The sequence below is a fragment of the Musca autumnalis genome, unplaced genomic scaffold (genome assembly GCF_047663935.1).
Source record: "Musca autumnalis isolate F117 unplaced genomic scaffold, ASM4766393v1 scaffold_5, whole genome shotgun sequence".
NCBI lineage: Eukaryota > Metazoa > Arthropoda > Insecta > Diptera > Muscidae > Musca > Musca autumnalis.
In genome coordinates this window covers 114190612-114206886 of record NW_027412088.1, presented here as the reverse complement: position 1 = coordinate 114206886, position 16275 = coordinate 114190612, and the positions used below count along the sequence as shown (strand labels likewise).

Here is a 16275-nt window from a genome sequence, read left to right as displayed (position 1 = left end):
GTAGGTAACATTTCCCACTTTGTTGATAATTTCACCTGGAACCCAGTAGCTTTTATTACCTTTGAAGTGTTTAGCGTAGACAAGATCTCCAGTGATGAAATTCCGTTGTTTTGTACCATGTTTCCGGTTGTATTGTTTCTCCATTTGAATGTTTCTCTCTCTGCTCGCTGGTGGAGGCTTTGTTATTAAATCGAAAACTGTTCTCATTTTTCGACCTAGGAATGATTCCGCTGGAGAGAGTTCATTAGGTGAGTTTTTGTTCGGTGTTGAACGATACACTTCTAAGAATGTTTGTAGTGCATTAGATGCCGTCTCCTTTCCCTCTGATTTTTTTAAAGATCGTTTGAGAGTATCGACGAATCTTTCTGCTTGACCATTGGAACTTGGGTGATATCGAACTGTTCGTGTATGTTTGATTCCTCGTTGAGAACACCAATTTTCAAAATCCGCTGAGGAAAATTGTGTTCCATTGTCGGATACGATTTGTTCAGGATTTCCAAACTGTGAACAATAAGTTGTTAGTAACCTTAATGTTGCTGCGGTCGTGGTTGATGAAGTTTCATATATGACGGGATATTTGGAATATGAATCCACTATTACGAGGTAGTAAATGCTTTTTACAGGACCTGCGTAATCTATGTGAACACGTTCGAGAACGCGTGTTGTTGTGGGCCAAGGACAAAGGTTGGTTTTGATGGGACTTTTTGCTGCGAGTTGGCAATTGTTGCATTTCTTGACGTAAGTCTCTATGTCCTTGTCTATGTTTGGCCAATATACGTAGCTGCGTGCGATAGATTTGCTTCTTTCTGTTCCTATGTGTCCGCGATGCAGTTGTTTGAGAATTTGTTTTCTGTAGCATTCGGGTACTATTATGCGCGTATTGAACATAAGACAATCATCTGTTATTGATATTGAATCTTGCCTGTTGAAATATGGAAGAATTGAAGAATCTATGCTGTTTTTGTTTTCTGGCCAGCCGTTGTATACGTAGTTTGAAACTGTTTGTAAGGTTGAATCCTTTTTGGTTGCATCCTGTATCATTTTGAAGCTAACTGGCAGTGTTGATACGGCGTCTGTGATGTCATATCTTATGTCGTTTTCTAGGTTGATTGAAGCTATGATGTACTCGTCTGATGGTTTTTCATGTGCGCTTATCAATCTTGACAGAACGTCTGCATGTCCAAAATCCTTTGTATTGGTATACTTTATATCGAAATCGTAGGTGAGAAGGATGAGAGCCCAACGTTGTAACCTGTTCGCGGTGTAGACCGGAATACCTTTTTTGGAACCAAATATGGTGAGCAATGGCTTATGGTCGGTATGTAGGGTGAATTTTCTTCCGAAAATCATTTTGTGGAAACGTTGTACGGCGAAAACTAGTGCTAGTCCTTCTTTTTCGATTTGACTGTAATTTCGCTCCGTTGGAGTAAGTGATCTTGAGACGTGATGAATGGCTTTGACACTGTTGTCTGGGTAAGTATGGTATATTACCGCTCCGATGCCATGTGATGATGCGTCCGCTGCAATGTGAATTGGCAATGCTGGATTGTAATGAGTTAGTAGTAAATCCGATGTTAGAATGCGTTTGAATTCGTTGAGAGATTGTTGACATTCTTTGGTCCAAATGAATTTGTGATATTTTTTTAAGAGATCATCTAGTGGTTTTCGGATGTTTCTCATGTTGTAGACATACTTTCCATAGTGGTTTATGGAGCCTAGTAAAGATCGTACTTCTGAAATGTTTTCAGGGACCTTCAGGTTCTGTATTGCAAGAATTTTATCTGGATCAGGTCGTATGCCATTTTTATCTATGATTTGACCTAGATACTTTATTGATGGTTTGAAAAATTGACATTTTTCGAATTTGAGTTTGAACCCGTAATCTTGAATTTTCTGTAATAACAAATTAAGATTAGTTTTGTGATCGTGAAGAGATCTACTTGCCAAGACTATGTCGTCTATGTACGCTCGTGCTCCTTGGATGCCTGTGCATAGCTCATCCATGATTCGCTGGAAGGATCCTGGTGCTGATTTTATACCTGGAGTGAGGCGATTAAATCTGTATAACCCTTTGTGAGTATTAATAGTTAGCAAGTCTTTGCTTTGATCGTCGACTTCTACTTGTAGATATGCGTCAGAGAGATCCAAATGACTAAATATCATACAATCGTGACAATCTGAGAGAATTTCTTCAGGAGTGGGCAGAGGATACTGATTTGGTTCAATTGAATTGTTGAGACCCGTGGAATAGTCTGCACAAATTCTAATTTTTCCGTTCCTTCTACTTACGACTATTGGCGCTGCAAATTTTGAAGAATTGACTGGTGTGATGATATTTGCTTTTTCAAGTCTATCTAGCTCTGTTTCTATTTCTGTTCTCACGGCATATGGTACTGGGCGTTTTGCAATGAATGTTTCTTTTGCGTCTGGAAGAAGTTTAATATGCACTTTGGTTTTTGTACAAAGGCCAAGACTGCTGTTGTCGAAAACAGGTTTGAACTTGCTTCTCAGGTTTGATATGTATTCATCGTTTGATATTTGGCGACACCAAGCTGAAATTGGTTTGTCCCAAAGGTTAAAACTTTGTATCCAGTCGATACCCATTATGTTTAAGTTATCGATTTCCGTGACGTAACATTGTAGAGTTAGCGTTTTGTCTGATACCGTTATGTTGCATTGACACTTTCCGATTAGGCTGATGCTGTTGGAATTAACGTCTGTTGCAGTATCATTTGTTTTGTGTACGTGAGGCTTACCTATGTATTCCCATGTTGATCGTGATATGATTGAAATATCGGATGCTGTGTCGATTTGTAATTTGACTTGTTTCTTGTTTATTTCCACGGTGGTATATTTTCGCAATTGTTGAAATTGGAGTTGCTTTGAAGAGAATACAGCGTTGGCGTTGTATTTTGTTTTGTCCGACTTGACTGCAGTTTTGTCTGTAGTGGACTTGCCTCGTTTTGCGCTTTTGCAAAAGTTATCCTTGTGACCTGTCTGCTGACACTTTGAACATTTATGATTTTTAAATGGACAGTATTTTGAGTAATGCATGTCTCCGCATAACCAGCAGGGCGTTTTAGGAATTTTATGGGAATGCTTGTTGTTGTTCTTGGCGAATTTCTTGACTGCGCATATTGATTGCGATTGATGCTCGATCAATGTATTGTCTGTTTTCAAATCCATGAGTCGTTGAGTTTCATCTACAAGCGTGTCTAGAGTTGTGGAGTCCTTTGCTTCGTCTAGCAATTTGAGTAAACGTAAGCGAATGTCGTTGTCTTTGCTTGATTGTAAACCTAAGACATAGATTAGACACTTGAATTGATCCACTTGCATTTCATTTAGCTTGAAGAGTTCGCACTGTAAGTTAACTCTACCGGCGTATTCCTTATAGTCTTCTCCGTCAAGTTTTTTCATTTGCAAACACTTGTAGCGTTGAGACACTTGAGTTTCTACCTTACCAAATAGTTTGTTAAGTTTCTCCAGGGTGTCTTTGAGACTCATTTCTGTTGGATTCTTTGGAAGAACGTAGTTCCTGAATCTTTCGTGAACACTGTTTGACATCTTTCTCCAGAGTAACGCAACTTTGTCATGATCGTCCAGAGATTGGGCTTCTTTTTCGAAGACATGTTGGTAGCGATTGTACCACGCTTGAAAAATTAATCCGCTTTCCGGTTCATAAACGAAGTCTGTCATGGAATGTGAAAGAGATTCCATTAATGCTGCTTTTGAAGTGCTGGGACTCGTAGCATCTTTGGTGTTTCCAGTACTCTGTGCTTGAAGTAGATTTGTTAATTGTTGCAGTAACTGCGTTTGAAGATTCATAGCCGCTTGCTGTTCAGCTAGTAATTTCACAATGTTCTCGCTTGACATTTTATGTGCAGTTGATTTTTGCGTAGATGAATTGAAATTAAAGAATTTATTTCCTTATTCACCGTCCTCGTCGCCAGTTGTTGTACTCTTACGTTTGAGTAAAAGATTCAGTTGTGCTTTTATGTTGTAAATAAAAGACTTATTGATAAATTAACAAACTTAAGCAAGATTTATTCTGTTTAATTCTGGAAACTGAAATACGTTACAATTGATGTGCGTGTTACTACTTGTGGTGTAATACAATGACTGTGTTGTCTGAATGACTGAAAGAGACTGACTGAGTGAGAAAGAGTATAGCATGAGGGTAGCAAGTGTGTGTGTGTGTATGTATAATAACAATGATGCCTAGTTTCTGATTGTTTACAGTAGAACCCTAACACGAACAAAATCGTGAAAGCCTAAAAAAGCACTAAAAATGTGAACATTGACCTCGATTTATTTGAAAATCCCTCCGGCGATTTTGTTTGTTTTTGTTTTTTTCTACAAAAATTGTTTATAGGGGCAATGGTCTGCTCCCTATTACCCATAATATAGTCTCCGCAATATTGTGTGAACGACTGATGCCTATGGTCAATGCAATAATTGGGTAATATAAAGGCGGACGTACAATGTGGCAAAACAATTAAATATACATTATGCTGCAAACTATTGAGAAGACCCAAGATCTGTAAATCGACACTTCAATATGTTTATCAAATATATGGCTGCCTTCGGCAGCAGTAGACTTGGGGTTTCGAGCCATGTCAGAATTCGATATTCCCGCAAAACTCATTCGACTTTATAAGACGACGCGGCCCTCAGTTAAAATAGGAAATTCTAACTCTACCCATTAACACATTGCCAACAGATCACCATTTAGTGCGAAAAGATCCCACATTAATATCCCCCCATCATTTAACATTAGTATCAGTTTCAATTGACTCGTCTGTATTTCCTTTCTATGGAAATGATGAAATGTTCCAATGTTCAAAATAAAAAACACGAATAGCGTGGTTGCCTGTTTGCTTTCTTGTTTGATATTTTGTATTATTGCACAATGTACGCAGCAGCATACATGGTCGAGGAAGCACGTCAGCCAGGGCAGTAGGATTTAGGCCACCGGCATCAGCATAACTAAAAAACTGTAAAAAAAGAATCAAATGAAAGGTATTACTTACCACATCGGCATCACGAACTTCAACATCATATTTTATAAAATTGCCGCTTGCCTTATCGCCATTGGTAACGAGCACTTTTTCGCCCAATTTATAACGATTTCCAAGTACTCTGCCAACTCCTATAATAACAACAGAGAGAAGAAAAAAATATGAAAGCGTTCCGAACAAGGTTCAGCAGCACAAAAAACAGCAACAACAACATTAGTCAGTAACAATAAAGAGAACTTAAACAAAATCAACAGCAATAACAACAAGAATATTTAAATGAAAAAGTAGTGGTAGTAGCAGTAGTAGAAGTTGTGATGTTTGCAAAGGTCTTGTAGAGCTTCATATTCTTAAATAGCAGTAATGCGGTTTGGGGTACACGTGGAAAAAATATATTATGGAAATTATTAAACTATGTAGACCCAAATTTTGATGTAAGGCAACCAACACATTTTTATAATAATAGATTTTTTTGGCATTTTGCCTGTTTGAGCGAAGATCTTTTTAATGTAAATTTTTATTAATTTTTTGTTGGAGTTGAGCTTAATGATCCAAGATTTTTTGGAAGTGGAAAAGGAAAGCCGAAGATTCGAACCCACACAACCACCAAATTATGTAACCTGTTAGTTATGAAGCTCATCAGACATTACGGCTGTGGGAGTGGCTTCTGTGCAATCAAACTTTGATTTCTCAAATGCAATGTGTTTTTACAGCGTCAAATCAGTATGGCTTCCATAACAAACGCTTTTTAGCGCAGCCTTTGATTTTGGCTCGTGACAACAGCATGATTTGTTCAGCCTTGTTCATTTTATTTATTTAAATATAAAATTTAAAATTATAATAAACTTAAAGCTAAAAAGACACTAGCTACTATGATATCGATCTTATTCAGATCTAAATTGAAAGTGAAATATATATTGTAATATAAGCTTTGTTCATTCCAAATGCATTCCAAATTTTTGTGAATTTGCCACTGTGTATTCTAGGGGAGCGTTTTCACCATTTTCTGCAATGAATTTTCTCAAGTGGCTTTCGTCAATTCTGACTGCAGTTACCAACCAATGAAGTTTGTGTATACGTATGTATGTATGTAAGTCTCTATAGATCATAAGTATGGTATTTAATATTTGCCATTAGATTGCATTTGGGTTTCAGTTAAATTTTCTGTGGATGGCTCCCCTGAAAGTAATGCCAAAGTAGGCGCTGCGCGTTCAACGCCACTTAATGCAGAATTTGTTCGACAAGTCCATTTGAACTGAAACGAAAGTTCAAACGTGAACACATGTTTGCCATAACTTTTTCTTCCATGCACAGTGTGAACAAATTGTGGTTTTTCTGATAAAAATCCAAATCAAATTTGAAACCAGTAGATCCGAAGAATAATTGAAATACTTTTAAAAATGTTATAAGAATTCCTGAAGGTGTTTTAGTGGCATTACAAAAATATAAGCTATACTGACAGAAGGATTACTGCACTATACACTGAGAATTACAGTCAATTCGGTTTCAGGTCGAAAGCTCTCCTATCACAATGAGTTACAAAAATATTGAATTTCCATTCCTAACGAAGAACCAAAAGCTATTCCAATTGTAAAGTGTAAACAGCCAGAATATGTAGCCATAATTACGCTGAGGGATTCTTGTCACCGCTGTGCCTGGTCGGTAACACGACCCGAGTCCCAGTTAGAAAGAAGGCGCGTGGGTATGCAAGCCATTTAACCACGATTTCACAAGTTTAAGTGAATGTTTTGGACAAATGTTGGAAAATTGAATTTAGCACACTGTGTGCTGGTCTTAGTTTTTGATAGAAGATGCTTTTGGATTTAGTATGGGATGTATGTATCAGAGTTCGGTTTGAATGGCGATTTCATTGCCTTTGAATGTATTCACAGAAACCATTGCCTATTTTCGACAGTTCACATCACTTCAAAACAACAGCACATCACACCATTCATCACAAGAGTGTAAGACGAAAACAGTGCATAGCATTGCTTGCCTTCTCTCAATCACACCTAACATACCTAAAAGGCAGCGAATGGTGTGAATGGTCAACATTTTTGATTGGAAAGAAACGTAGGAGACTTTATTATCGATTATTTTATTACATGTTTTTCTTGTATTTCATAATATGGGGAATGATATGTAATTCAAGATTATTTAAGAAATAGTATTAATACATATAATAAAAACTTTAAACCATTTACTCAAAGAGTGACATAACTAAAAAAATGCGTTTTCTGAGTTAGCAATTTCTATTTTTACTGAGACTTTTACTTTATCTTGTGTCAAATTTTCATGCCTACATCTCTAAAACTCAACGAAATACAGCTCATTTACTACGAGTTTAGCGTAATTCAACAACATAGTTTTTTTAATTTATGAAGCACTAATAGACTTCAAATCATGCTCGATCTTGCACTGATATTTAGCTCTGATACGTAGTTATTTATATATTGATAAGTGGTTATTTTATTTTTTGTGTAATAGTTTTTTTAAGTTGGGAAGCCAAATTTCAATCGCTAACTTAAAACGCGTTTTTCTCGAAACTCCATTTTTTGAGATGTGTCACTCTTTGAGTAAATGAGCGATATAAATAGAAAGTATTTACTTAACATTTTACAAAAAATAAAAATAACCAGGATATAGTATAAGACAAAAATTTACGATTTAATGGCCAGTTTATCTAAGACATTGTTGCTCGCGCATTTACGCTACCGTAAATGCAAGATTATTTTAAGTGTTGTTAATACAGCTACACATCGAAGTTTGTTGTAATCTTTGAATTAGTTTATCTAAAAAAATGTTTAGATTTACAATTATTTAAAAAAAAAATTAAAATATCTAACGAAAACTCATGAAAGACGAAAATATAGATTTCTCTTAAATACAGTTGTGAGCAAGCAGATTTAAATTTTTTTCCTTTTGATGAAATGATTCAAATATTTTTCAAAAAACAAAAATTTTGTAGTATTTCCAACAAATTTAAATTCGAATCGCCTCAGTGAAACAGGCCACTAGAAATATGCTTGTATTCAAAACCAAAAACTGATGGATAAAAACTATTGTCAGATTTAACAAGTGAAAATGGCGTCGAGTTTGGCCGGACCGAACTTTAAATACCCTCCACCATAAATTATGTTGAAAACAGATTTCCGCCGAAAATATTGTTATTTGAGAGATCCCATCATGAAGAAGAATATAGTTATTGTGTCTAATTAATAACTTAATTATTTTAATTATTTTTTTATTTATAATTGTTTAGTAAATAGAGTTTACTATTCCGAACAAACTCCTCCGAACTTCCGAACAACCTCCCCCGAATTTCAGAACAACCTCCACCCAATTTCCGAACAACTTTCACCGAACCTCCGAACAACATCTTCCGAATTTCCTAACATCCTCTTCCGAACTTCCCCCTATAATAATGCCCCTTCCACCTTCAACGGAACCCCATAACCAAATTACAGACAATTTAGACTGAAAATGTAGAAAAAAAACTTTAAAATACATGAAATCTGGTGGTACTGTTATATAGGGGCTATACACAAATGTGGACCCAAATACACCGATTTTTTATGAAAATGTTTTCTTACCTCTTAAAAACACACAAATTTCAACCAATTTGGGGGCAATTGGGGCTAATACCTTCAAATTTCCTTAAAGCGTCGGCTCATCACTTTGTAAGGGGACTATACAAAAATGTTGACCTTTATAGCCCTGTTACAATACAAAAGACATACCTACAATAGATTTTAATAAAAATTGTATCCATCTAGAGTGATTTCCATAGACGGGCGGACGTAGAATTGTACGCTGATCAAAAATATATATACTTTGTGGGATCCAAAATGATTATTTAGAGGAGTTACAAACGGATATAGGACATAGTATAGATGAGGGTATAAAATAACTCGCCAATATGTGTTAGAAACACTATAAAATCACATGAAAGACAATTGTGTTGACCAGTCTATTAATTATTTACGCACACTGCACTGTAATGCACTAAAAAGGCAACGAAAGCATAGCAAATACAGTGAATGATTTGTTATGTTTACTGCAATTTTGTTGCTTGACATGTAACGGCACTAGAAAAATAGTGTTGAAAGAAGGCAATCATCAAAAATAATGAATGCACGTTAAGCAATAACATCAGTTGATATTTGCGAATGAATGCATGTCAATAGCAACGAACGAATGAATGCATACAAAACACGAATCATCTCAATCTGATCTCTGGTATGTATGTAGCTCACAACGAAATTTGAACACACACACACAGCATTATCGAACGAAATACCAACAACTAGTACAACGAAAATCTATTAACTGGAAAAGTTAATAATTGGTATTTTAATATTAATAATTTCTTATTTGAAAATTACATAATTTTCAATTTAATTTTAAATGGAAATTTAATTAATATCGTCAAATCTAGGGTTCACTACGGATCGTATTTTTTTAATTTCAACCTAGCGATTTATTGAAATACAGAACCACAACATTCTTTTGAAAGAAATATTCGTTTAAATGAAATACTGAATTTGTTAAAAATTACTCACAACTTTTTGAAAATGGAAATAGAATTGGAATTTATCAACTTCTAGGCACGAGATTCTGTTTCTGTGTTAGGCCTTCGCTTCATTTATATTAGCACTAAAAGTATGCCTAAGAAAACATTTTCATTGATTTCAGAGATATGGTCCAATAGTTAAACAGGTAAAAAAGTATCAGTCGGCTTGGTCGACAGACGTATACCCTCAGCCTCGTACCTAAAGAAAAGAAGTAACATACAATACTTCTGACGTCTATATAATACGAGGTACAACGTTTGGGCCAAAACCGTTTCTCCTTTGGGGGGTTATCTTACGTACTACACAGTTTAGTTGGTGCCGGCAGGCTTTTTTGGAGCTTTTGGGCCATTATCTCAAGAAGTAAGGACTTGCCGCTGAAAAAACATGTATCATCTTAATGGAGAAAGCGAATACAAGTTGTTACAACAAAAACCAAAGGGATTCGAAGTCCAAATTCTGGACCGATTCGGCTGATCCGTTCGAGAGTTATCGTGCGCACCAACCACTACACATGGTGCCATAGGGGTTTTTCTAACATTTCGGGCTGTTTTCTTAGGAGGTATGGACTTGCCCCTGATAAAACGTATACCCCTGTAAAGGGGCAGCGTATACAAGTTGTTACAACAAAAATTAAAGCGATTTGAAGGAGTGGACCTCCATATAGTCTAAATTCGAACTTGATCTATGTCCCATAGAGATATTACGATACGAAAAGTATGGACCAAATCGGTTACAAACTTCAAGAATTATCGTGCTCACAATTTTCCGAACATTTTCAAAATTTTGTGGGGGTGGTACCTGAAGGAGTGGAGCGATATGGTCTATCTTTGATATAAGTTCTTTTAAATTCAATCTAAGATTGGACAAAATATTATGAACGCCAAATTTTAGAACGAATCGGCTGATCCGTTCGATAGTTATCGTGCGCTCCAACCACTACACATGGTGCCATAGAGGCTTTTTAAATCTTTTGGACTGTTTTCTCAGGAGGTATGAACTTGCCTCTGATAAAACTTATACCGCTGTAAAGGAGGCAGCGAATACAAGTTGTTACTACAAAAATCAAAGCGATTAGAGAGCAGGCCTAAAGCTGAACTTTTTCGAAATTTTGTGTGGGAGGTACACGAAGGAGTGGACCGATAGAGTCCATATTGGAATCTCATCTATGTCTGGTAGAAGTTTTATGATGTGCAAAGTATGGACAATCGGTTACTCGCTTCAAGAGCTATCGTGCGCACAATTTTTCCGAACATTTTCGAATTTTTGTGGCAGAGGTATCTGAAGATGTGGACCGATGTGGCTCATCTTTGAACTTAAACTAAGTTTGGATAAAATATTACTAACGCCAAATTTTGGACCAAATCGATCCATCCGTTCGAGAGTTATCATGCGCACCAGCCACCCAAATAGACGGACGGACTTGGCTAAATCGACTCGAAATTGTCTGAAACACATTTCGCCCAAGCATACTTGGGGTCTAAATCCATTATTTTGATGAGCCACATTTTGCCCGTATAAAGGTGTTTGTATGTATATACCCTCGTGGGCATAAATGCTCAGGGTACAAAAACATAACAATATTACGATAGGTTTAGATAAGTCTTTTAAATTCAAAAAGAATCTGACCCGGTAAAAGACTATACAATAATGGAAGGCGTTCATAAAAGCAAAACCAATTTTGAGAGTTTGGTCCGCATTTGATTTATGACATCTACAAAATACATAATAGAAAATATGGGGAACTCGCAATAATGCATAAATGTCGATAATTCGTAATACAGATGTACCCTCACTAAAAAATTATGTATTTAGGAGTTTTCAAAAGTTTTGTGGTCGTATGAACTTGCCGACAAAAATATGTGTAGCGAAGGAGGTACCTGAAGGAATGGACCGACATAGCTGGAAGTGGATCCTATACTGGGAGTCATTCCTTTCGATAGAAATCGCACCCACCAGTCACTTCAGTTGCTCACGTATAATTAAGAGGAAACATGGACTTGCCCACGAAAAACATAATATCCCAGTGAACATTATCACAAGGTAACAATTTCCAAGGGATCCGCGAACAGACCTTAAACTGCACTTAAAGAAAAATGTTAAACTTTTGTGAGGGAGGTAGGTACCCTAAAGATTTGACCGATATGACCCATATTTTTTTTTTTTTTGACAAAATATTACGAGATCCAAAGTTTGCACCAAATCGGTTTCTCCGTTTATTAGACATCGCACGAACCATGAATATTTTTGAGCTTTAGTGGGGGAGGCATCGGAAGGAGTGGAAATATAATAACCATCTTCGGAAGGTGTCGTGCGTAGGAGTTTTTTAAAGATTTTCAATTACTTTGCCAGGATATATGGACTTTCCAGCAAAAATTCGGATCCGTTTATCATTATGTAACCCATTACAAAGTAACCCAAGATGTTAAAACTACTTATTTGACTACCCACTAAGTAATGAGTACAGTGGAGCAGAGCGTGTGTGTCCGACTACAAATCCTAGGGTTGTGTGTTGAACGCTCACCGTACGCTAGTTTTTTTTTTTTTTTTTTTTTTGTTAAATGAAAACAGTAGGTGGTGCAAACGTAAGCGTTAAAACAACTCTTAAAGTTCGTACGCTTGGGACACTGTGTAGTGTGTTCGGGTACAAATCGGAAGAGCGCATGATCAAACGCAGCAGAGAAGCAACATAAAATTAAAATATGGAGTGTATTGAAACTGAAAACAAATTCCACCTCAACTGTTATATAAATAAATCGCAAATATCAATAATATTTGTCATTGTGAAGAAAATGTGCTAAAATACTATAAAAAATAAGAAAACATCAAAAACCGGTCGAAAAAAGTTAATAGTTTTTATGATTTTAGAGCAAAAAATATATAAATATATATAAATAAATATAGACCAATTTTACATTCCATTTCCATCAATTTTCTCCTAGAATTAAACAAACTCATCAGATTATGCTTTTCCACAACATGAATAATGAAAAATATAACGATAATACAAAGACTCAAGAAACAAACTTTGTTCATTTTTATAACTACAATGGGCCGATGTTACCCACAGGCGACATTTGGTACCTTCCTAACCGCAAGGAATTGATAAGAATTTTTTGCATAAAGGACTTATTTTTGCGACTACTAATCATAATAAATATGACAAATATTTTTATCTTTTCGGAAAAAAATCGGGGTTCAAAAGGTTAATGAAAATTTTGAATTAAGTTTAAGATTTTTCTTACAGACAGTTTTATAAAAATTTATACATTCAGAATTTGGCTCTTATAACTTTTACGAACCAATGGTCTTCATCGGGAAACCTTTTATAGTTTTTTTAGTTTTTTTTTATTTATTCTGCATACGCTATTGAACCTAATGTGTGTTTCTTGATGACAACACTTATAAATAGATAACAAACAAAAAATAAGAAAACAAAAAAGTATCAGTCAGGATTGCCGACAAGCCGAAAATTGTGGTCATTTTTGCTCACAAAACATCGAAACTTTGAACGTTTCGGATAAATGTCTTATGTTTTGCTAATTATTTTGATTTGAGGAAATGAAGCGACATAGGCCATCAGCTAGGAGGTGAATCTATTTTCGGAATCATTTCGTGAGATAGTTATCACGCCAACCAACTATATTAGTTACCGTAGGATTTAGATTTGTTACATTTTAAAATTTGTGTGGGAGGAACCTGAAGGAGTGGGCCGGTATAGTGTATATTCGAACCTGTTCTATGTCTGGATGAAATATTGCGATATGCAATGTTTGGACAATATCTATCACTCCCTTCGGGGAATTCAAATCCAGTTTTTTTAGTTTTTTCATTATTTGTTATTTTCATTAAGATAATCATAAAAAACATTTTTGAAGCCAATCTACATTCGAATAACGAATAAAGAACAACCATTCCAACAAAAGCGACTACTGGAAAAATATAAGCTTTTGTGTATTTTGTGTACAAGACAGCCCCAATTTGTAATAAATGAATAATTTCGTTGCATATTTTAAGAATATTCTTCCGATTTATGAATTCCCTCAGAGCAAACATTGGACGTTTTTATATAAATTATTTTTATTTCTGGATATAACTTATTTCTGCAATTTCACAATTTTTGTACTTCTATTGACCAAAATTGAAGGTATTAAACTTTAATTCTACCAGCACTGACTTCAACAGCAGAATCACTGGCAGGTGGCGTATATTGGCACAGAAATGTCATTTGTCAGCCTTGTAAATGTCCAATAAATTCATCGTTTATTTGTTGTGTGGTCAGTGGTACATCATTCGTTGGCTATTTACAATTTTATGGTGCGTATCCGGAAATGTGTCCATTCATTCGTATGAATGGTATGTAAATGTCATTCGTAATGAGGATTGAGCCATTCGTTTCGTTTTTTTGTTGTTGTTTCTGCTTTATTCTATTGTTATTAACAGGATAAATTATGATAACTTGTCGGACAGAAAAATACACACGAACGTAACATGTAAATTGCTACAGTGAAACCCAAGCATAAAGGGTAGAAAATTATCCAAGTTTATTCAACTTTAAACCGTATAGAGGATAAAAGACATTTGTAAATATGGTAACTCCAAAATAGGCGAGTTTTGGAATCAGTTTAGTTGGACATTTTGCGTGGGGTTGTAGAGCTTAGCGATTACTTTATTTTTGTCGCTAATTTACCGAAAAAATCGGTAATATTAAAATTTGACACTTAAACATTTCTACTTAGCGACAAGTCTGTCGTTAACTACACACCTTTTTCACATGTAATTCGAAACATTCCAGTTGTAATTCGTAACATTTCATTTGTAATTCGATTATTCTATTTGTAATTCGTAACATTTTATTTGTAATTCGAGAATTATATTTGTAATTCGAATTATTTCATTTGTAATTCGAATTATTCCATTTGTAATTCGAATTATTTTATTTGTAATTCGAATTATTCCATTTGTAATTCGAATTATTCCACTTGAAATTCGAATTATTCCATTTGTAATTCGAATTATTCCATTTGAAATTCGAATTATTCTATTTGTAATTCGAATTATTCTATTTGTAATTTGAATTATTTTATTTGTAATTCGAATTGTTTTATTTGTAATTCGAATTATTCCAATTGAAATTACAAATAGAATAATTCGAATTACAAATGGAATAATTCGAATTTCAAATGGAATAATTCGAATTACAACTAAAACAATTCGAATTACAAATAAAATAATACGAATTACAAATATAATCATTCGAATTACAAATAGAATAATTCGAATTTCAAATGAAATAATTCGAATTACAAATGGAATAATTCGAATTTCAAATGGAATAATTCAAATTACAAATGGAATAATTCGAATAACAAATAGAATAATTCGAATTACAAATGGAATAATTCGAATTACAATTGAAATGTTTCGAATTACAAATGGAATTCTCGAATTACAAATAAAATGTTACGAATTACAAGTGGAATTCTCGAATTACAACTAAAATGATTCGAATTACATCTGAAAAAGGTGTAGTTACAGAATCGCAGGGCAGCACAACAACACTTTGTCGAAATTTTGTGTGCACTATGGATCTTCAAGGGAAGGTACCCGATGGGTTGGACCGAAATGATCAAAGTTCGGAAAAAATATTACGAGGGCCAAATTTTGGACAGAATCGTTTAATCCGTTTGAGAGTTATCGTGCACTTGAGCCAGACGGACGGACTTAGGGCTATGAATTTTTTACCACCTCATATCCCTGTATCATATTTTGATGAAATTCTACCTAAGATTAGATGAAATCTTAATTATAAGATGATTCGATAAAAAAAAAAACCATACGCACAAAATCATAGTAAGCGTTTTTTTATCTGCACTTTGGACATTTTTGGAGTCACTGTAAACATATATATAACTAAAAACAAGCTTTAGAGCCTCACAACATAACCAGAATGACATTGTTTTCACAAATTGTATTATCATATCTTTTATATGTAAAAGATATCATATATAATTTTATTTTATATAAAATAGCAATTGAAAGTGGTTTGTGCGTGACCTTTTTCAGTATTTAAATAACACTGTGCAACATTGTCAAGGTAATTTTATGCAAACAACTTCTTCTGCAGATTTTATGAAAGTAAAAACCGAAACGACAAAAACCCTATTTGGGTTTTGTGTTATTAGATCGGGGTTAGATATTGTGGCATCATCTAAACATGGCTAAATATTGACTTTTTAGAGCAAATCGAGGCAATATCTCTGAAACCAATTCGAATCTTGTTTAAACCTCTGAAGCAAATCTGTTGAAATGAGCATGAAGAAAATATTTGGAGGAATAATCACCTCGAAAAAACTGCATTGTTGCCTCAAAATGCATAATATATGTAAAAATTACTTCATTTCGTACATTTCACACCATACCCCCAAAACTGTTACATTTTTCGTACATTTTCCGCTGGAGCGTAATTCACAACTCTTCAGGACATTCCATTCTTGTAAAATGCCTCTATTACCCTATTTCTAGCACATTTTTCAAAGAAAATTTGATAAATATATGAACAGTGCTTTGAAATCCCATATATGAAAATAAACAGGTATTGTGAATATTGTTTGAAACGTGTTTTTTAGAAAGTATGATATGAAATACTGCCTAAAGAACGTGAAATAAATATTTTAGAGTTTCAGAAT

At 34.8% G+C, this 16275-nt stretch overlaps 1 protein-coding gene across 1 annotated transcript in view; it reads right to left on the bottom strand.

Moving 5' to 3' along the window:
* Positions 1–16275, bottom strand: part of Gp210 (nucleoporin 210) — a 246615-nt gene that overhangs the window by 151037 nt on the left and 79303 nt on the right. The window contains exon 17 of the mRNA XM_073992963.1: positions 5031–5149. Coding sequence (XP_073849064.1) covers positions 5031–5149 — 119 coding nt within the window. The remainder of the gene's footprint in view (positions 1–5030; positions 5150–16275) is intronic.